This window comes from Genypterus blacodes, unplaced genomic scaffold (genome assembly GCF_046128005.1).
Source record: "Genypterus blacodes isolate CSIRO-AG114 ecotype Tasmania unplaced genomic scaffold, CSIRO-AGI_Gbla_v1 ptg000032l_1, whole genome shotgun sequence".
Classification (NCBI taxonomy): Eukaryota; Metazoa; Chordata; class Actinopteri; order Ophidiiformes; family Ophidiidae; genus Genypterus; species Genypterus blacodes.
In genome coordinates, this window is record NW_027466845.1 from 4,130,747 (window position 1) to 4,153,837 (window position 23,091).

At 48.4% G+C, this 23,091-nt stretch overlaps 1 protein-coding gene across 1 annotated transcript in view; it reads left to right on the forward strand.

Annotated features, from left to right (window-relative positions):
* Positions 1-22,826, forward strand: part of traf4a (tnf receptor-associated factor 4a) — a 28,067-nt gene extending 5,241 nt beyond the window's left edge. The window contains exons 2-7 of the mRNA XM_076146093.1: positions 15,562-15,613; positions 18,157-18,261; positions 18,504-18,665; positions 19,242-19,403; positions 19,499-19,654; positions 20,199-22,826. Of these exons, the coding sequence (XP_076002208.1) occupies positions 15,562-15,613; positions 18,157-18,261; positions 18,504-18,665; positions 19,242-19,403; positions 19,499-19,654; positions 20,199-20,831 (1,270 nt within the window). The 3' untranslated portion in view covers positions 20,832-22,826. The remainder of the gene's footprint in view (positions 1-15,561; positions 15,614-18,156; positions 18,262-18,503; positions 18,666-19,241; positions 19,404-19,498; positions 19,655-20,198) is intronic.
* The last annotated feature ends 265 nt before the right edge of the window (positions 22,827-23,091 follow it).

Sequence of the window (23,091 nt, forward strand, 5' to 3'; positions counted from 1 at the left end):
GGATGGCTGATGAATGCCCGTGTGTTCTTTACCGTCCCCGTCCCTCTGGTCCCATCACAGAGACCTTCACAGTCCCTCCCTGCAGGTGTCCCAGAGGCTGCACCGGCATCCTGGGTGGAGATCCGGGAGAGTGTGTGTGTGGGGGTGTGTGTGTGTGTGTGACTTTGCTGTCCGTCCATCTCTTGGTTACAACGGCGGTCAGTGAGCTGCACAAAGAGGAGTTCTGTTCTGTTCACTTCTGTTCTGTTCTGTTCTGTTCTGTTGGGTTTGAGTTGGAGTGAAAGCCCTCAGTCCTCCTCCTCCTCCTCCTCTTCCTCCTCCTCCTCCGCTCTGCTCTGAGGCGGCTGACGTGCTCGGGGCTGACAGAGCTGGAAGCGACCCAGTAAACTTTAGCACATCAATGCATAGAAGGAGCCTTGAGAGACACGTGCACTTCAGACATGTGAGAGATCCAAACGCTGAAGTCCAGCACTGAACCTGTCTGTCTCTCCCTTCACCTGCAGCACCTAAACTCCCTGAACATCACCCTCCACTCTGATGTTGCTCCGTGCGTCTGCTCACACTTTCTGAACTCTTTAGTGATTCCGGTGATTGGTAGAGAGAGTTTGTTCTTACCGAATGTTCCTGAACTTCACACATCACCACACTAATGGACTTTGAAACAAAGATTAGCCTGATCTTTAAAGTTTAACACGGTTGTTTACCCCCCCTGCAGTGATTCAGATGCTTATCAGCGAGTTGTAGCATTTGCCTAGCTGCTCTGTCCTGCAGTAAGGAGGCTGTTTATTCAGACTTTGGAGCTGGAATTTGTTTAGTTTGGTTTATTAATGCAAATGAGAACAGTGGTGCCTTTTGAACTCGGATGCACATCAAATAACAGTGCTGAGCCTGAAAATACAAATCTTTCCTCCTCTTTTTCTGCAGGAATGTGAATGTAAACTAACCCAACAACAGGAAGTGACCCCCATACACAGTGCGTTATGGGGGCATTTGAAGGAAATGGATGTTGACGTCTGATAGCCGGCAAGTGCCCTCATTTGGAAAGAGTGGACCCGCGTGTCTGTGTGATGTGAGGATCAAAATCTAACTTGGTGTGACTGTGAACGCGTCGTGCTTTGCTGGACTCACAGGGACCAGAGTCAGATCATCAACACACTCCAACGCAAAGGACTTGTGAGACCGTGTGACTTTATTTACAAGCCATGGTTCACATTACATCAGGCCAGCATGAATGTAAACACAACAAACACAACGAGGCAACTTTCCCACTATGGCTCACAGTAAAGAAAACAAACTGACAGCGTCTTTACATGAAAGACCCGGTTGTAGCTGACAGAACAGTTTGTTGATGCCCTTTATGGAGCGATATGATGATGTGATGAGTGTGAAATCGGGCCGGATTAAGACAAAAAAAACTTTGGCGTCTCCTAAGCGATTCCACAGAGCGCCGTTGCCCCAGAGACGGGACGGAAACGGCCTAAGCTGGCCCGGTTTCAGGATAAGGTACTGTAATTGCGGCGAGTCTCCTGGGAGGAAGCGGAGAAAGCTTTGGAGATGCAGCTGTGACGATGGCGATGCTACGAGAGAGAGAGGGAGAGAGAGAGGGAGTAAGAGAGAGAGAGAGAGACCAGCTGCAGAAGTCACGGAAACACGCAGAACGAGTAAAGATGTCATTAGGAGACCCGTGTTGTGACAGCTGTTTTGCGTGAGCGTGAAGAAAGCGCTCGGGCCGCCGCCGCTCCGGAGCCAAACTCACACCTCTCCACAAGGCTAGAGGGCCACTTAACATTCTTAGGTGGATTCTCTCATTGAATTGTCTGAACGTCTCTTTAAAAACCTCCCTGGAGACGGAGCAGCAGTCCTTCCACGTGTCACTAGGAGGTCACGTCGTCTGCTCGTCGCTAAGGAGGTTATGAGCGGCGACGGAATCGGCGAGAAGTCACGGTTTCTGGTTGTTAACAGGCGCGACAGACGTGAAAACTTCCATCTGCTGCAGGATGAGAGAACAGAGCGTCTCATATGAACCCAAAAGGCCGGGGACATGCAGCACTGAGGGTTACACACGTCAGGAGCACCGTCGCTCACGTGCTCTTTGCATGTTCCTGATGGATTTGAACATACATACGCCAAGGAAGAGATCTGGCCCCACACAATGACACTGAACTTTGTAACTCCAGCAGCTCCATGCCCCGGCGGACGAGCTTGAACGTTTCCTGATCTGCACGGTGCTGGGTTAACTCTCTGCTGCTTGGCTGTGATTCTGACTCTTTGTAATCTAACGAGGTGCGGCGGCTGTGACCTCTGCTGCCACTGGGTAGGACTTTGATTTATCTCATGTATTCCCTGAGTCCAGTTAATTAACCAAACCACCGCTAAACCACAATCCGACTGATCTGAGCTTAATTCGGGGCCCCGGCCGCATGCAGACATGCCCCGACCTGTCCGCCCCTGCACCAGGGCCCTCCAAGTGGATTTCGCAGCACTTTGGGCCAAACAAAAGGAGGAAAGCATTCCAGCTATGCAGCGGAGCACCTTGCCCCCTCGCTCAGAGAGCAGAGCATGCTGGGACCGGGCGGCACAAACCCCACACACAGCCCTCTGCTGCTGCTGGAACCGCGCCAACTGGCCCGCATCTCCACAACGTGGCGGCGGCGAGTGCTCACACCTGCCCAAGTATGCTCGCTATGTGGAGCGTCTTAAGATAAAGGTGTGTTTATTACAGCGCGTACACGTTTGTAATGAAGGTGCACCGTGTTGCCGTACACACACAGATTTGTCCTAATGAGTGTTTGGAGGTTTAAAGGGAGAGAGTTTAAGGTTCAGCGCTCCGGTATGGAGACCGGCAGCTCTGGTTAGGCTTCATCTACGCCTCTGTCCCCCCCCCTCCCCCCTAATTCGGCACAGGTCAGTGAACCAGCGAGAAAGCTGACAGACGACAGCGTGTCAGACACACACACACACACACACACACACACACATGTTCACACTCCCACAGATATTATGCCAGCAGAGACCTTCTGTTTGATTGAGGTCACATTTTTCTACATAGTAACATTTCCAAAGCATAGTATAATAATAAGAGTAATAACAACAATAATGATGTAATAATGATCAACCAGACTCAGACTCTGAAGTGACTTTGATGATGCAGCCGCCTGTCAAACATCATTTCTCCATGAATTTGAGTCGTACTGATAATTGCGTGTGAAACGATGTCATACTTAGTGTTTATGGAGGAAGTGAACCATCCTCATGTTTCCCCCCGAGTGGCCTGCTGCTAATGAGCGACACTCTGTTACACAAACGTGCACAACAACTGCCACATTCAGCCATAAACAATGTAAGCCAAGAGATCTGCAGTGTTTTCATTTCCCGCCTTGTGCGATACGCCGGCGGGGGCTCGTCCACGCTCACAGGCGGGCCGATTGACCGTCGCCGCGGTTGCCGAGCGGACGGGCCGGCATGTGAGGAATCTGTGTCTGAGGTCTGAAAGCGGAGCAGCTGGGAGTGAAGGGAAGAGCGGGAGAGAGAGAGAGGGAGGGAGGGAGACACCTGTCCACAGTGAAAGGCTCCTCTGTAGTGCAGAACAGGTGGCAGCAGAGCAGTTAAGCTCTTCACACACACACACACACACACACACACACACTCTGAATTATAGCCATTTATCCACGGCGGCCCAGTCAATGTTAAGGTCATTGCCCATTTGCCGCCGTTCCTTCCGTCCTTCCTCTCCTGCTTCATCTCTTCCTCCTCTGCTGTGTTTGCCGCGGTGCTCCTCTAACCAAACAGCTCGATGACTCCAACAAGTACACTCACTCCCTTGTGTGGCGTCTGAGGGGCTCTCGCAAGCTCATTTTCAGATATGTCAACACGGCGGTGCACCTCGCCAGCTCCTTCCTCCCTCCCTCCTTTCCTCCCTCCTTGCCTTCCTCCTTCCCCCTGCGCACAAGCTAACTATTGATCCGATGAAAGGCCCGCGTGAAGGAAGTCCCTTTGTCATCTGCGCGTCCAGATGTATCATTCAGTCGCTCGTTCAGGATGAGGAATCATTTTTTTTTTAGCCCCCCCGTTTTTGTCTAGCAGGATTCTCAGCCTCAGTCAGGCGTGGCGGCGGTGGCGGCGGCGGCGGCCTGTGATTGGCTGACTGTGGCAGGAGAATGACCACTGGTATACTTCACCTGGATGTAATGAAGCGTGGCCAGGGGGTTTAATGTGACCGTGACTCAATCAGAATACTTAGTTAAGCTGTTGGATAGTTGTGTTAGATAAGCAGTGTGTGTGTGTGGTTTATCTGTTCCCCGTCGGCTGAAATGATTTATGATGAGAGACAGGTGGCTTCTCTATTTATCTCAGATTCCTCTCCTTTTTTTTCTTTCTCCGTTCTCCCGCTGCTCTTTTGCACACTCATTGAAGAGTCTTGTCATTTATCTCATTGTTGCTCCCGGCAACAGGGGCAGGTTGGAGATTTCATGCCGGAGAGGAACAATGCAGCCGAGGCGCTTTGAAACAAAGGAGGCAATTTGACGTCAGCGCCTCGCCTCGCTAAACAAAGAAACTGCATCCACAAAGAGACGAGTGGACCGAGTGCAGGAGAGGAGGCGGCGGCGGCGTCAAGCGCGATCAGAATCAGGCGGAGGGGAGCAGTGCAGAGGATGCAGGAGTGTTTGGGTGTTTTGATTTACGCGTCGTCTCCAGAATCGGACAGATGAGGAAAGCAGGAGTCACAACATGGACGAGACTCCATTACAGCTCCTGATTAGAGGAGCAGCGAGCATCGATTGTTTCTTTGTTAGTATGTGTTGTGTGTTCAGCAGCTAGACCCCAGCTCACACACGCTCACACACACACACACACACACACCTAAAAAGCCCTCACCTTCCCTCACAGTTACCATGGACACAAAAGCACAGGACCTAAAATTGTTAGTGGCAGAGCCGAGCCTCACACCTCACAGACGGGAATCAGCTGACAAATCAGGGAAAATCATCTTTTCTGTTTGCTGCTGAATTGAAATGCAAATGATGCGTGTGTTTTCCTGTGCGTGTGTGTGTTTGGTACAGAAACTATCAGTGTCAGGTATCTGGATTAGTGTTTTTTCTGGAGGTAATCCGCGTTGTAGACACAGCTTCCAAGTCTATATGCCGGCGCTCTGAGCTGTGATTCACACACGTCTTCCATCTCCTGTTCAGGCTTCAGACGTCCCTCTGTCAAAGTTCAACCGATCTAAAATGTGCTTATCGCCTCCCAGGCATGCACACATTGGTTGGTGTTGAGTCACTGTGTGGGTACTTTAATGGTCCTGAGTGATTGAAGCGGCTCTCCTCCTCCCCTTGCTAATTAATGGCTGTGTCACACAGGGCATTGCACATTTTTCCAAAGGTGTTCTGGTGGGATTGGACTAAAATAACTTCCTCACACTGCAAAGCTGATAATGGTTTACCCACACCTGCTATCTCACACACACACACACACGTACACACAGCAGTTCAGCTCGAGGGTTGTGTGTGTGTGTGGAGTACTTATCTATGAAGGACAAGAAAGAAAAGACATGTGGTTAATGACCGCAGAGCTGTTCGTTTCGGCGTTACCGGGCGATGTGATAGAGTTCCTGTTCAACGCAGCCAATCGGGGCATTACATCATCAGTGACCTGCTGCAGAGGAACAATTGGGGGAGCTCTTTTTAAAACGCAATGAAAAGCTCCCAGCCATAGAAATGAGAGATTGTAGCTTGTTGTTGTTCCATGTGCAATAGTGGTGTATAACAGGATCTAATGAGTTGCGTTGGAGTGTGTGGGTCGTTGCAGCCAAGCATGCAGAGGCCACATTTAAGGGTCACCCACGAGGTCGCCACACACACCCGGTGGAGATTTGAAACGGCGATGTAAAGGGTTCTTCCATTGGTGTAATCCTGCACCAGCTTGGGAGCAAACACACTGCTGTTTACCTCTCTTAAAGGGGCGGCGACGCCACACAAAAAGCTTTTTGCGAAATGAGCCTGAAATGTGCCAAGTCAGGGACACAACCTCAGTGACATCATACGGCTTATTTAGCTGCCAGTGTTGAAAAATGGCAGAAATAAAGAAGTGAAAAGCCAACAAAGCTTCACTGTAAGAACTTTTCTAGCAGAGTCAGCTCCTCTAACCTTAGGAGGGGCCTTTCGTTTACACACTCCAGCAGCAACAGTGATGTCATAGAGGTCACTTTAATACATACACGATTACAATAATAGGGGTGGTGGGTGTTTGGGTGGGATTTTGCCCCTCTGTGTCTCCCCCCCTTTTCATCTTGCCACAGCCCATGATGTCTTTTGCAACTGCCGGTACAGTGGAATGATGTCATCCTGCAAAAATATGCGCCAATGATGTCATTTGAGTCCCCACGGTTACATTGTCTTGTCATGTCATCATAGCTTTGCTGGCTGTTTGTCCCTTTGCCTTCATTCACAGGCACATCAACACATCCTTGTTCTCCTTCCCTTCTCTTCTCTTTCTTTTGTCTCTTGTTTTGTAATCTCAAACATTGGCCCATAACGGACGAGTGCAGGTTAATTATTAATCAGCTGTTAGTGCGTGGATTATCTCGCCTGCACACCTGCTGCTGGAGGAAATCATCTGCCTTTGGACCGGTTACCCAGACTCTACTCAGTGATGGTGTGTGTTTAAATGAATCTCCTACAGGGCAGAACGTCTCCTTCCCCCTCTCACATTGCTTAGCGGCTGGTCTTTGTCGTCCATATTTTCCAGAGGACTGACAGTCGTTCGCCCCGCAGTGAAGGAGCGATTTGAATTGATGGCCGATGAGAGCATCGTTTCTGCGGAGACTCCGGTCCCAGCAGCCGTAGATTTTAGCGTTTTTATAAACAATAATCCGACTTGTCCTCCGTGGGCCTTGGCACTGAGAGCAGACTGTAAACGGGCCAAGTGCTCCGCTCACGATACGACTATAAAATGTGATTTACGGCGCCAGCATGTAAAGCTGAGGGCGGCGAGCTCACGTGTCTATAGGTGCTGCAGAGCTGGAGAACGGCCCATCGTGAAACTTTACCTCTAAGTGGCCTCTGATTGATGCGTTGCCTCCGGTGGCCGAGCATGGAGTTAATTCAATTTTTTTTTAAAAAGGGAACTGACCCTCTCGGCTTGCGGGTGAAAAGGATCTTGCCCGTTTTTGAAAGTCGTAAAACAAACGCAGCGGAGAGCAAAAGGGGAACGATACACCGTGAATGATATGCTGCTGGACGCATTGGATTCCTATCTGGCTCTTCCTCTTCGCTCTTCCTCAGGAGGCGAGGCTGTCTTGACTCAAAACCTGAAACCTCCCACCTACCTGTCAGATATCGTGGTTGTCGAAAGTTGTTGAAGAAGTTTACCATCATAATTAGTACCTCTGATAGAGTTTATGGTTGTAGGTTCAGAGCTGCAGACGACAGAAAAGGACTCAAGTGAAACACCTGCAAATGAGCAAGTGTGTGTGTTTTTGAGACGGCACACCTGTTATTACTCTGCCAAGGGGGCCATAGTTACATCCAGGCTGGTGGGTTTGCTTGTTTGCCTGTTTGTTTGTTTGTTTGGGTTTTGTTTTAGCAGGTTTGCTTGAAAAAGTCATTAGCCAGTTTTCACGAAACTTGGTGGGCAGGTCGGGCACAAATCCAGGGAAGAACCCATTAGGTTCTGGCAGTGATCAGGTGTGTGTGTGTATGTGTGTGGGCCTTCTTCCTTTCATGTAAAATCCACACTGGTTCAACACCTTTACTTTTTCAAGGTGTTCTGGATTAGTATCAGTCTTCTGTTCAGTGCCCATGCTGTATAATGCATCCAGCTGTTAGTACAGGATTTCACTGAAACAGACCACAGTACTGAGTGTTTAGCTTCCCTATAGGAACACTGCATGGTGTGTGTGTTGCACAGTGGAGTGACACCCATTACTGAGAGCAGCCGCTATTGGATACTGATATTATATTAGGGAATATGTAAGAAGGGTTCCATAGAGCGAAGACCCAAGTTCTCACAGAGACACAGATCTTTATTTTACTAATGAAGCCATTTAGTGACAGAACAGAAGCCTTATTAATTCTTCTAATTAATAACGCTTAAGGATTTCTAAAACCTAATCTGACAGAATTAGTTAGACGGAGCTATGATTGTTGGACTGTTGAGCCTTGGTGGAGGTATACACACTAATGACCCCCCTGTCTCTAGTTCATATAGTGATTGAAAATGCACAACAGCGTTTCATTCATCCCGTCCTGATTGTACAGCGGCCCGGAGCGCACTGCCGCTGCCATTTCATGCTGCGCTTCTCCTCGATGGCGACACTGGATTGCTGATTCATCATTGTGGCTTGAGGAAAAGGAGCATGACTGTGTCTGGAGCCTGTGTTTGGAGCGCCATATGCACACAGTTGGCAGGGAGTTCTCCTTGTAATAGACAAGGCAGTGCTTTCGGCAATTTCTGAGCCCCGCAGTCTAGTGTAGAAATCTTTGCAGGATTAGCGTGGCGGCGCCGCAGCATCTGAGAGCCATTCGTCATCACTGTAGATCGCCCTTTTGAGGAGAAATCTGCCCTCTGAAGCCAGGGCTAAAATTAGATCCTCCATCTGTGATTAAAAGGCCTCTGAACTCACACGTGCCTGTGAAGCAGAGCGGAGTACGACCACCTCCATCTGAGCTGAGTGACGCGCTCCTCTCTCGTTCTCTGGTGTCATCCGGCCGTTGGCGACGTGTGACAGCGGCCAGTAAAAATGGAGAGTGATGCGTTTCACACCTCCGGCAACCTTCCTCTCTGCTGCTCTCTCTCACATTTGCGACACGCCAAAGCTCAGAACTTTCATTGGCTCCTCGGGCGTAGTCCTCCGCCCATCCCCCCCCCCCCCCGCCCCCCCTCAACCAGATCAAACGTAAAGCATCTCCTTTCAAGCCCTCCTTTCATGTGAGCAGCGCGTGTGTGTGGGTTCGCCTCCGTTTGGTGGTCGTTTTGCTGCGTGTGTGTGTGTCTGTGTGTGAGCTTTGCCTCTGTTGTGTGGGTTTGGGTGATGGCACTCATGCATGAGCTCAGCGATGCAATTGATGGGACAGTTTTTCCTCACTCCCCCCTCCCCCCCACCCACACACACATACACAGACACACACACACACACACACCCCTGCACTCAGATCAGATGCAGTTAATGAAAGTGGATTGATTTGCCTCCACCTCCAGCATGCAGCGTATAATCTGAGGGATGAAATCAAACGAGGAGCGCCAAACATCCCGCAGCATTTCATTACATTCAGGCGTTTTATTTATCTGTGCGTCAGATCGGCACGTGAGCGCCACATGCCGGAAACAATCTACACGCCATGAATATGTAATGGAGGTGCGTGTGGCCCTTTAAGCTGTGGCATACTCCTAACATGGCCTGTAAGAATTAGGATGAAGTCATGGGAGGCACATTTGGGTTTGTGATGAACATGATAGACGCGTGAGTAAAGGAGGAGTGCTGAGTGGAGCTGGATTAGCATTTCACGTCCTAACTTCCTTCATGTCATAACCCGATCACACTGATGGAAGGAGACACCGCCAGGGATTATGAACACTTGTGCGCGCCGCCGCCGCCTCGCCTCCTCGCTCACTTAGGGATGGATTATGGCATCTCGCTGGCTTGTGCTCAGCCTGCAGATGGCTGCTGCGCTTCCTCTATACACCCTCCCTCCTTCCATTCATTCATTCACCCATCCTTCCTCTTCCTCTCGCTCGTCCTCCTCATGGCAGGTGGCTCCTCCTTTTATAAAGACCAGTTTTGTTATCGCGGCCATGGATCTTAACGTCGTATCTCTCTTGGGTTTAGATGAGTCATTGTGTAATTGCGCACAGATTTTGATTAATTATCTGATATCACCTTAGTAGGGATGCAAGCAAATCTATCATCCAGCAGATCTATGATAAGATACCATTATAAGTGTAATAATCCAGTTAATGCAAAAGGATTTCTAGTAATGACATAAAAAGCTACGTAGCTTTAATGTTTTAAGGTTTAATCCTTTAAATTAGGATTACGCCTTAACACAGCATTCAGATTAGCAGACGGTTTATTATTAAAGGTATGTTTTTGGTTGCTAATATGTCTGTTAAAGTTTGTTACCTTTTCATTAACACACTCAAACGTTATTACTTTTTAGCCACTGGCAGACATGTTATTTTAGAAAACCAGGCGAGATTCTGTTAACCTTTCAGCTTTCACAGATGGCTCGTGTTCATAAATGTCAGCATGGTGAGATGAACTGAGTGTGGGGGGGGGGGGGGCAGCAGCAGCAGCAGCATCATTACATAAGCGATGACGGCATAAGCAAGGAGCAAGCATCGCCTCGGGTGTCCTGACAACGGCGGTGATCTGCGGCGCGCTGCAGATAATGCGAGCTACAAAGCCAAACAACATCCCTGCTGCGTTCAAATCCATATTCCTTTGTTCACGTTTGGTGGAGAGTTCATAGCAAAGCGCCCTGCAATAGTGTGATTCTGCTATCTTGGTCTACATTTGGGTCCCAGTGAGAGAGTGTGTGTGTACCAGTGTGTGTGTGTGTACCATCAGGTGCTGGAGATGAATCCAGGAAAACAGGCCAGACACCCACCCACACACACACACACACACACACACTTGTAGTCGTAGTAGTTGCCTGTCTTCCACTTGCATCATTTTTGTTTCGCCAACAAATTATTAAATAAATAATAGAAATAGTATCTCCTGCTTCTGTGGATGAGGAGGGCATAGAATGGGAGAGACACCTAATTTGTTTCTGTACGTTTAATCAGCATTGACAGGATTGCCTGACACGTTGTCGGATGGCGTTTCTTTCTGTCTCCTGGATGAGCGTAACCTTGGCTGTCAGACGACGTGGCTTCATACGGCCCGGCTGCCAGTGGCCCTCGGTGAACAACAGTGGATGTCAGAATGTGTTTTACAGGTGGAAGATGCAGGATATGCATGAACCACAGGCCTTTGTCTACTGTCACTGAGCCAGGCGGGGCGGGGGGTTGGAATCCATCGAAAACCAAAGGAACCGTGCATACAGACATGCAAAATAGAAAATGGATGCAACCCACTGCCAGCCAAACCTGTCAGGATTGGTGATTGTTTCATGCACTTTAAGTCTGCCTGTAACCACAAACACCACAGGGTTTATAGGCAAGATAGTCTTAAGCAAGCTGCATGCACGGTCAGCTTATTTTGTAGGTGTGAGGTCCAAGCACAAGGATCTGTCACAGTATCATCAGCTGCAGGTGTCCCACACAGTCTGCATGTAGAGGAGGAGTCCGTCCACCTGCGGCCCTTTGTGTCATCGCAGGAGTACAAAGCAGGAGCAGCTCCTCCTCTTTCAGACAAATGAGAGGGCTGCGGTGAGCCGGTTCATGTGTGGGCTGAAAGCCAAGTCAGCCATGGGGGAAGGAAGCTCGGCCCTCGCAGGGTATCAGGTTCCTCAGGTGAAAACTCCCCCCCGGCTTCAGCCCAGCCACTCCACCGCGATTCAGGGCTCCCTTAGTAAGCACGGAGCGCCAACACCAGGGCTGCCAGAGGTTTAGCTCTGGCAAGGAAAGGAAGTTTAACTCAGGATGTTTGTCTGTTTACTTGTTTGCATTTCATTTATAAGCATCAACTCCTAATCAGAAACAAAGGAGTAACTAAAAGGACTTTGTGTTGATAAGCTACAACAGCTTCAAATGAAGGATGAAGTAGAGTTGCGCCACCAAATGTAATATGTGATATTAGAACATAAACCCTTTTTCTATTAAATAAAGATTCAATGAAAACCTGGAATACACGAGTCACACTGACGATATGTAACATCATAAGTATGAGTTAGACACACACACAGGGGTGTGTAAAGGAAATGCTTGGAAGAAGGAAGTCCTGACTACACACATCCGCACACACACTCCATAACTGGCAGATCTAGAGGATTATAGGAACTCTGTCTAAGATAAAACAACATCCTGAGAGGAGAAGCAGGGAGCAGGATTGGCTCTGAGGCTAATGGCATTCAAGGTTCTGTTTGTGTATATAAAACCTAATCCAGGAAAGAGCCAAAGGTTCCAGTGTTAAGGATGAACATTAAAGTTAGTGGCCGGTCAAACCTCTCGATGTTCTCTAAGTCAAAGAGCAGAAAGCTCTTGTGGCAGCAGAGGCAGAGGTCTGTTTGGAGTGTTAATGTGTCGCAGACTTCTGCTCTCCAAAGCCCCGGTGCTTTTGATTTAGTTTGTTTAGTGGGTCTGCACAGTGCAAACACACGGCGGTTTGTTTAGGAGTCTCTGCGAGCCGGCAGGTTTCAAGGTTGCGCTGTGGATTAGTGGCCCTCCTCCTCTTCCTCCTCCTTTCTGAGGAAGTGGTCACAGCGTCGGCTCTCTGTGCGGCCCGGCTGTATCAGAATTAGGTCATATTCAAGTACCAAAGCTCTCAGATTCTCTCCTACAAATAAAACTAGTTAAATAATTCTCAATAAATCCGTAGCATTTTAGAGCCCGACCGTAGGCGTTTGTGTCAGCTGATTTTCTGGGTGTTTAATCGGCTCCCTGACAGGCCGTTTGTGGCCCTGGAAGAGAGAAGGGGGCCATTACAGGGTAGAGGGGTTTATGATGGGGGTAAGTCCATGGACACATTTCACCTGCGGGGATGTGATTTCCTACCTGCTGAGGCCAAATTCTAATTCCTGGCCCAGTATGTGAACGCGAGGTGAGCGCGGTCAGAGAGGCTCCGCTGCTCTCTCGGTATGAGGAGGGGACGGGGGGGGGCCATGAAAGTTTAATGCGGCCATTCTATTATATTGTACGCTCTCCACTCTTAAGCTGAATCCCAACGCGACACTGGCACTTTATCCCTTTTCACCCCGGACGCTCGTCTAACGGGGCCGAGTGCCGCTGGCAGACAAACGTGTGAGCGTCCAGGTTGGGATGTTATGATGTAGTACAGATGGCGCATGTTTCCACACGAAGACGCGTTTACTTTATGCAATATTTATCCTTTAATAACAGCACTCTCACAAATAATTCAGTCAAGAGTCAAGTTTGGGGCTCTGAGCCAGGAAGTTAAAGTGCATCTGCTTCTGAAGGTTAGCAGCAGTTAGCTAGCTGCTAGTGCTACGTCATTAAAGCTAACCGGAGCAGATTTGTTTACCGCTTTGAGGTCAATAAATGACTAACAAAGCAACGGGAGAGGATTCCAGTTTCTGTCCTAATTAAAAACGACACGCTTTATGTTTAAAATCCAGCAAGTAAGAAGAACCAACCAGCGTATTTTCATTATGCTAATGTGAAAAGGCGACGCCATGGCAGCTATAAAGAGGAATGTTTATTAATTAATATAGTGTTTTAGTAGAACTCATAAAGCCTCCACATGACTCCAAAGTACAGATTCAGCTTGTTTAGTGTTTCTCTTGTACTTTGCCCTGAGTCAGATAGAGGTTCTGTGTGGGGTCGGCCCAGAATGTGCCTCCAAAGAGATCCGAGCTAACGAGCAGGAGGAGGGCAGGGCGCCGTCGTGAGCGCTGGGCCGGGGCGTGTGAACGAGCGGCTGCAGGAGCTTTGGCTTCTCTGAGACTTCTCTGAGAATGACTCGTCCTGACAGTGTGTGTGACCAGGCTTGCTCTTTCTTCTGGACTGGACTTGCATCACTCCCTGAGTCCAAAACCAAGAGCCTGTCGCTTTCCATTTCCTTCTTCTCTCTGTGTTTCTGGCCGCACGTGTCTTCTCCAGTGGCGCCCGGATCGTCTCCGTGTACCTCCTCTGTCTCATTCCTCCACGACAGGCCCTCAGCGGCAGCGATGAGTAAATGATTTTACACTGCACATGAGACGCTCTGCTGACTGGGCTCTCTAGCTCCTAATCGATTGACCCTCTTTTATAGCCAGTTGTGGCTTGTTAATTGGTCTCGGGCTCCCTGCTGACACAGTGACCCTAATGGAGGAGAATTACTGCTGTCTCGTCATGCATTAACCTCCCTCCACTGTACCCTGCCCCCTTCATCAACCCGCCTCTCCATCCTAACCTCTGCTACCATCCCCCGCCCTGCTCTTCAACACATTCCCAGCTTCAATAGCAGCTGGTTAGACGGGGCGAAGTGCACACACACACACACGCACTCGTGTCCCGTCACATGGTCCGTCCCCTCAGGGGGGGCCACGGTCAGGTGACGCTGCAGCCAGCCAAATTAGAGCACCCAAGAGCCAAAACACTCTGTTTAGTTCTAATTAGTTCAAACATGACCTCACACGAGAGCAGAGGTCTGTTTTGTCTGGCTGCAGTCAAGTAGAAGAAAGTAAACAATAAACAAAAAGTTGATCATTTTCAGCTTCTCCTGTTGGAAAAGAAAGGATGCTTGAGAACAGATTGAGTGGGATGAGACTTTCAAGTTCCAAACTTCTTTAGAACTCATTGTTTTTAAATAGTCTAACATGCCTTTTCGCCAGATCTTGTCCCAAAGCTTGACACCAAAGCTGTGAAACTGAGGAGAGCTGCAGAGTGTGGCAGGGGGAGTTTTAGGAGAGGATTCTTATAAATCTCAAGTCTCTCTCTTGTTGTTATTGAGAACGGGAGTAGTTCACCAGAACACAATGTATCTATGAATCATACATATCCCGTGTTCTCATGCTGCTCATGCTGGTTGATTGCATGTCCACATGTAGACCTTCTTATGTTCTGCAGGAGCGTTTGTGCTTCAGAGCAGCGTGAGGCTCTCAGTGACGTCCACGTCTCAGATCAGCCACTGATTGCCTCTTCTTTTTTTTAACTATTCTCTCTGTGTGCCTGCTGCCTGGTTTGCTTGTGTTGCGGCGAGCCTCCCTCTCTCTCCTAATGGCTGCTGCCTCGCCTCCATTATTTACAACTGTGAATATTTCATGATGACATCAGGGAAGGGACGCTGCTGCATTGTGAGGGAGCAGGGTTGCCCTCCTCACAGCACAGGGCCCTTAAACCAGGCTGGTGAGGTTTCCTCTGCCGCGCTGCAATAAACCAACCTGTTCCGTCGGTAAAAGGAGCGAACACCAGCTTGTGTTCTTACGTCGGCCAATCAACTGTCAGTTTTTCTCCCGAGTAAGAGCCCGGAGCATGATATTATTGTCTTTACTCTTCAAAACTGGAGCTGAGAGGCTGTTTTACTGGCGCAGTGACGTCTAAGCTGTAAAACACAAATCAAACAGTGACTGTAACTGGAGAGAAACTGTAAAAATAGTGTGAGAACTGGAGCGCTTTAATGCATTAAACATAAACAGATCAGGACCCAGCTTGTATGTTGGTCCTCTCTGGTAATAATAAAGCTCCGAATCTGTGAAGATGTTTCTTCAGATGTTGAGGAGATGAAAGAGAAAATGTCATTTAAGCCTGCGGCTCAGAGATCGTGTTTGTGAGTGTGTGTGTGTGTGTGTGTGTGTAATGTATGCATGAGTGTGTGTTCGTCCATCATACTGCCATGATGAGTCAAAGCTCTCAAGTTAAGAATCACAGAAATGTCTTTTTAGCACCAGAAATCACAGTGAATGATCCAAACTCCTCGCTGACGTGTTTCACTAACAAAACGTCTCTGCTTCTTTGTTACAGCGAGGGCGTCTTCAAGTGTCCAGAGGACCAGCTGCCGTTGGACTATGCCAAGGTACATAAAAATCCTCTCACACACACACACACCCACACACACACACACACACACACGTCACGTCAGTCAGTCAGGCCTCTTCCCGCACTCCCAGCCGGCGTGTTGAAAGAATACGGAACTGCAGAACAAACATGGATCTTTTATAACTTCATATATAGTAAACATACAGAGAGTCGCATGATCGGGAAACACACGAGTTAAAGAGGAAACAGGAAGCTCAGATGACGTCCTTGTCAGAAACAGATTCCTTTTTTAATCCCAGGTATGTATCTAATCCTGCTGCATCAGATCCAGATAGGAACTATACCGCAAACAAACATTTTTTTGGGACGGTGACTTGAACTTTAAATTGTTGCTGTCATGGAAATCTGAAATACTGCACCGTTAAATCCCTTTATGTTAACAAAAAGACAGTAATCTGTCTCATAAAACCTAATCACAGGCTGTATTTCACTGGGTTACAATAGGAGAAATAGTCTGATAGGAAAAGGGAGGATCATTGATTGAAAAGCACCGAGTTTGTTTCTTTCTCTTTAAGGAACGAATAATACATCGCAATGTTTGCTGCACTCTGACCTTTTCTCTTTGCTTTTGAAAGCAGATAATGAGATCTCACACACACACACAAACACACACACAGGGATAATAGCTTGATTCTGTGTTATGCTGTCTTTCTGGATGCTATCACACAACCTATGGGTGTAAAACAACCTTCCATGTTCCTGAGAAGCTTTTGGCCTCCGCTGATTACGGAGCTCTGGTGTGTAATCCTTCAGTTAGCTTTAGCCTGAATGACCCTGCAGTTACGGAGGCATTAACACAGATCTGCAGCGCCGCGCTGGCCTGCACGCTGGGGCTGCGACGGGGGCCTGAGAGCGGCGATGGAGAGGCGCCTGGTGCCGGTGGCTCACCTGTCAGACTTGGTTATTTACCAAAGTCCTCTCAGGCTTCCAGGGCCGGCTGTAAACGGCTCCATGCTGGTGCTGGACTGTCAGGGCCACTGTAGCGCTCAGTGCACAGCGTCCTTCGCCTGCTAATAACACGCTCGCTCAGGAAACTCGCTCTCCCAGTGTAAACACAGGAACTCGCTCGGGAAAAACAACAACACCACAATCGTTGCAATCACTGAGCGGAGCTGCAGCTGCTGTAGTCGCATGAGGAACAAGGATGAGGGAAAGCAGAGGGATTAAACCCCAAATTGGAGCTCTGGAGATAGTCAACCCCCCCCATCCCCCATCCCATCCACCTGGGACTCAGTTAGAAGGACATTACTGGCGTCCCCCTGTAGAATCCCAGTGTGGAACAAAGGAAGCGTCTCAGTTTGCTCCCCCCCTCAAATAATGTCATTACAGCGGTGGAGTTGTGTCTTTGTCTGCGTCTCGTGTTGTCTCGTGTTTTGAAGGCTGCAAACTCAAGAACCTCAACTCAACATCTGTTTTAATCTTCACAATGTTGGCTCCAGTGCAATGCAGCAGCCACGCATCAAAACAAAGCCTCCAACGCTCACCATTCTAAAGCCCCCTAAATGATTTATTACTATTTTAAAGTGCACGTAAGGTTGTCGATTGATTGATATGCGATGTTTGGCGTTCCCACAGTTCCATACAGCCTATATACCTGACGACTCCACGCTTCTCCAACGCTATGTCAACAAAGCCGAAGGTTATAATCCTGGAAAAGTCCCGTTGGCTTTATTGCACGGCTGTTGCACTGCATTGCGTCGGTTTGCATCGTCCGTGTTTCCTCCGCTAGTGCACGTTTCAAACATCTATAATTCATCTTTAACGCTTTAGGATTATGCTTTCATACGCTTATTTGTCCTGGCAGAGGCGGCCATTAAGCAGTAAAAAAATAAAAACTTGAGTTAGATAAGTGGAAGTGTTTTACCGTCGACGATTTTCCAAATTGACTTTTAATTTGGTGGGAAACGGCCCCCAGTCGGCCGTTTGTGCATGTTTAAATACCGCAGCACGTGACGGCAGTTACGGCTGAGCGCTGGTGTTACTGAGCCGCCGTTTGTTTCGAGGGCTGTTGTGACATTTTGAGGAAGTGGCTTTTCTTGTTTGACCAGTAGTGTGTGTGTGTGTGTGAGTGTGTGTCTGCTGCCTTTTGTGACAGCGTGGGGGGATGGAGTTGCGTGCGGAGCTGTAAATCTTCCTGTGCTGTAGGGGAGAGATCAGGCGGAGGACTGACTCATACCCACCACTCACTAACCACACAGGGATCATCCTCTCGCTCTCCCTGTTTTTGCTTTAGCTGCATCCCAACGGTCCAACAAACCCATAAAAACACTGAATACTCCAACAGAATCTCCTGGCAACAACTTCAACTTTCCTCTCTGTTTAGATTCTTCAGTCTTCTACGATCTGAAGGATTCCAAAATGTGTTTAGGGTCTCAGACAAAAAGACTTGTATAGATAGATATAGATATGTTCTATGTATAGTTTTTAAGTGCAGAAACCATGACGACGGAACCGTATTAACCCTGTTTTCAGCATCTTTACATGAATCTCAATTGTAATTTCTGATTGTTTTCTGGTCAGATTTATCCCGACCCTGAGCTGGAGCAGCAGATTCTGGCGCTGCCCATCCGCTGCATCCACAGTGAGGAGGGCTGTCGCTGGACCGGCCAGATGAAGCAGCTCCAGGTGAGGAAACATCTCCCTCCTTCTTTCCTTCCTCTCTTCTTCTCACGCATTCCCTTCATCTGTTTGCTGCTCTCCCCCCTTTGTTTATCTCTGCGGCCTTATTCAACGCCTCCCTCCCTTTTGTTGTTTACTCACTGAATGCTTAAATCAGGGTGTGTTTGTGTGTGTTTGTGTGTGTGTGTTTGCGTGAGAATCAATGACACATCCCTCTCTCTCTCTCTCTCCCTGTCTCGTCCCCTCAGGGCCACTTCTCCACCTGTGCGTTCAACGTGATCCCCTGCCCCAATCGCTGCTCCGTCAAGCTGACGCGCCGCGACCTGCCCGACCACCTGCAGCACGACTGCCCCAAGCGCAAGGTCAAGTGCGAGTTCTGCGGCAGCGAGTTCACCGGCGAAGCCTACGAGGTAAACGCTGAAAACAAAACATCCCTGTATTCCCTTTTTAGTTTTTTTTCCCTCCTCGCCGTAATGCAGCCGTAGTTTCGGGTAAACAACCTGAGTGAGGCCACGTGTTTCCATGGCGCTTATGAAAGAGTCTTTGTGCCCAACTCGCCGTGTCGCCGCCTGTAGGGAGTGTTAGTGTGTTTTCATACGACACGTGTGTTGGCATAAGGGGGAAAGCAGCATTGACTGACTCTTTCATATGAAATGTGTTTTGCTCCAGCCTATGATTTGCCTCAGTAACACGTCTGTCATTGACCGAGCTGCCCCTCCTCTGTTTACACTGGCCTGAGAGGTCGGAACGCAGCGGGAAACTCAGGGCTATGAAGACAGAAAAGTGCAGGAACACCACACTTGAGCCATGTTATTGATTCCACAGAGAAACTTGGATTTATGAAGTGTGTGCCACAGCTAAATAAGATGTTTAAAAGCCATAAAAAGACCTGAAAATGTACTGAAAGAGCAACAAGCATGACTAAGAATCTGCCCAGTGACTGATCCTGTGCCTGATTGTGTCTCGTGTCCGCTTTGTTGTTCCAGAACCACCAGGGTGTGTGTCCGCAGGAGAGTGTGTACTGCGAGAACAAGTGCGGGGCGAGGATGATGCGGCGCCTCCTGTCCCAGCACAGCATGGCCGAGTGTCCCAAACGCACGCAGCCCTGCAAGTACTGCGGCAAGGAGTTCGTCTTCGACACAATCCAGGTGAGTTACACTGGAACTGAAACATTCTCATCCGCGTGCAATGTGTCAGCACTTCACGTGAATAATGTCTCCCCTCCGCCCTCCTGCCCCAACAGAACCACCAGTACCACTGCCCTCGCTTTCCTGTCCAGTGCCCAAACCAGTGCGGCACACCCAACATCGCCCGGGAGGATCTGGCCAACCACGTGAAGGATAACTGTGGCAGCGCTCTGGTGCTGTGCCCCTTCAAAGACGCCGGCTGCAAGCACAGGGTAACGTGTTGCATTAGACACACACACACACACACACACACACACACACGCCTTGAACCTTTAAAGATGATTTTTTTTTGACCTGTGTAGGAATTACCTCATTGATATGCGCTCTTCCAGTGCCAGATTTGTTTCTGCATGCTTTTTGTCGAATGTAGATTTGTTGCTCATCGTATTCCAGTAGTGTTTTCTCAAACGTGCCTCGCGATGCCTGGAGGCCACATTTTAACGAGAGCTACGCTGCTTCGTCCTGACAGCTCAAACTGCATCTATTTTTGAAATTGACATCAATTTGGGATTCAGGGGGAAAGCAGCACATGAGCAGCCCACTTAATGTTGTCAGCTCAGTTTAGAATGCTCTGTTTAAAATTACAAGACATCTGCAGCGAGTGAGCGAGTGACACAATGTATGAGTGTCACCCAGGAGAGATGAGGCACATCTTCATCCTCCTCAGATGTTTCACTCATTTATGTCTCTACTCTCTCTCTCTCTCTCTCTCTCTCTCTCTCTCTCTCTCTCTCTCTCTCTCGCTCTCTCCTGCAGTGCCCCAAACTGGCGATCGGCCGTCACCTGGAGGACACCACCAAGTCCCACCTGACCATGATGTGTAACCTGGTTGGTCGTCAGCGGCAGGAAATCCTGGAGCTGCGGAGGGAAATGGAGGAGCTGTCCGTCAGCCACGACGGCGTCCTCATCTGGAAACTTAACGACTACACCCGTAAACTCCAGGAGGCAAAGCTTCGAAGCAACCACGAATTCTTCAGCCCGCCTTTCTACACTCATCGCTATGGCTACAAGCTGCAGGTGTCGGCCTTCCTGAACGGCAACGGCAGCGGCGAGGGCTCCCACCTATCCGTCTATATCCGCGTGCTGCCCGGCGAATACGACAACCTGCTGGAGTGGCCGTTCTCCTACAAGGTGACATTCTCCATCCTGGACCAGAGCGACCCGTCGCTTTCCAAGCCCCAGCACATCACCGAGACCTTCAACCCCGACCCCAACTGGAAGAACTTCCAGAAGCCCAGCAGCACCCGCAACTCGCTGGACGAGAGCACCCTGGGCTTCGGCTACCCCAAGTTCATCTCTCACGAAGAGATCAAGAAGAGGAACTACATCCGAGACAACTGCATCTTCATCAAGGCTTCGATAGAGATACCCCAGAAGATAATGGCTTAAGATCTGATCTTGATCATGAAGGAGAAAGATGGGTCAAAGACTGCAAGTGACACTTAACCTTGAAAACGTTCACACTTACCCTTTAGAGACTTTCTGCCCTTGCCTCTCCACCACAGAGCTTTGAAGCGAGTCTGTCTGGCTGGTTAAGCTGACTGGAGGACATTGATGAATCACAGAGGAAGAAGTGTTTGGTCTTCAGAACCATCACCTCTCTGGTGTTTTCGTCTCTTCGTTCGTTGTTTTTTTTAAGAGTTTATTTGCTGACATTTATCACAATCTACAACAAAAAGCCTTGGATATCAAACAGTGCCTAGAGAGTTTATCTTAAGTTATATTTTTGTTGTTGTTGTTGTTCCAGCAGTACAGATGTGAGATTAATGGGGACATACACAGAGGTGGTGAAGGGCTCTGTTAAAGAGAGAGAGAGGACCTGGTCGGAGGTGTTAAAGTGAAGAAGAGGAGCTCAGCAGACTCAGCTCAAGCCCAACTGCCTTTTGTTTACATGCTCGTACAGTATACTCCCACTGATCCCTTAACAGACACACAGCCCCGGTAAGAGACTGCTCGTGAGATTTGTGTACACAAACTAACAAATGGTTTCCAGGTGTGAACCTCGGGGACGCCGCGGGACCTTGGAAACGTGCTCGCCCACGTTTTTGTACTTCTCAAAAAGTTTCACGTTTTGGAGATATACATTTTTTCACCACCACAACCGCCGCCATCGCACGTCTGTCTTCTACTGCCTCCAACTGTCCGTGACACGTGTTTGTCGGTACTTCAGCCCCCCTGGTCATAAATAACTTCAGGAACATGTCAAACACCCACACACACACACACACACACACACACACACACACACACACACACACACACACACACACACACACACACACACACACACACACACACATTACGAGGCACCCGGTTGTTTGTGGAGTCCAACCAATCGAAAAAGCACCTTTTGTTTTGAGGGTCTTCTAATGAATTAAAAGCAAAGACAAAGGAGGCCAGTCGGACCTGACAGAGTACTTTTGCATTTAAGAGTGAAGGAAAAGCCATGTGGCCTTTTTATACGTCTTGGCATGAGGGATGTGTTCGGGGGGAGGGGAGGGGGGGGAGGGGGCAACATAAACACATGCATGCTTCATGTGCTACCACCTGGACCACCTTTTTGTACTGTAACCTGTATTCTTGAAATCCTCTCCCCTTAATGGCTACGTTGTCTTTTTTCAACCAAGACCCTTTTGAACCGAATATGTTTTTAGTTTGTTTTTTTTATATACAGAAAAATGTGAACGCTGTTTGGAAACGTGTCCTATCCATGCTTTTTTGGATCACCAGAACACTTGGCTGTGAAGTGTGTTGTTTTTTCTATGAGCCCGGGCTGTTTGGAAGGACGGTTAACTACATGAGCTTAGGGACCGACTGCGTCTCAGTGGTTACCACGGTCACTGGCGGTCTACCTTCAACTCGGAGGTCAGCGTGCCTACGAGGAGGAGGAGGAGAAGGAGACTCCATCGCGGCGCCGTTGTAGAGGAAGAGGGCTCGGACTATCCACTACACTCATGATGTATGTGAATACTAATGTAAAAATGCAGAAGCACATTCTGTCTTTTTCTTATACATGGAAATTCCTGATTTCTTGTCATAATACCAGCTGATCTTTTACAGTGATTTAAAGACGTGAGAAAACTTTTTTGTAAGATTCTGTATTTTTAAAGATACTTAGCTGTTTTATACAACACGTTTCGTTGGAGAGTCGGGGTCGACTTTGGGGGGATTTTCAGAACCCTTTTCGTCTCTTTGGACATTTGGATAATTTGTTTGTCCGTGTGGTTTGAGCCTCACATATTCTCTGTATTATTTCCTCTTAAAAGTATTTATTTTAAGGAGCCATCATGTGAGTTTGATTGAACAGGTGGCACAAATGTTTTAATATGTTAATTGATGAGTGCTTGTCAATTTCTTAATTGAAATAAAATACCATATATTATAGTTGCTTCATATCTTTGCATTTTGTACCAACAAGTATGAAACAAAGCCGGTTTCAATGCAAAATGTTGTTTCCTATGTATGGAATAGAAGCTTTGCTGGATCTGAAAACACCTTGATGCATAAATGGGTTTATTTATGTTTTTTCTCAGCTTCTTTGTTGAGAGAGAAATATTTGCTGATGTATTCATTTACCAAATGAGCTGTAATTAGCAGGCTAGGTAAAGTTTAATGTGTCGCAGAGCTCAAGGAGATTTATTCTCTGAAA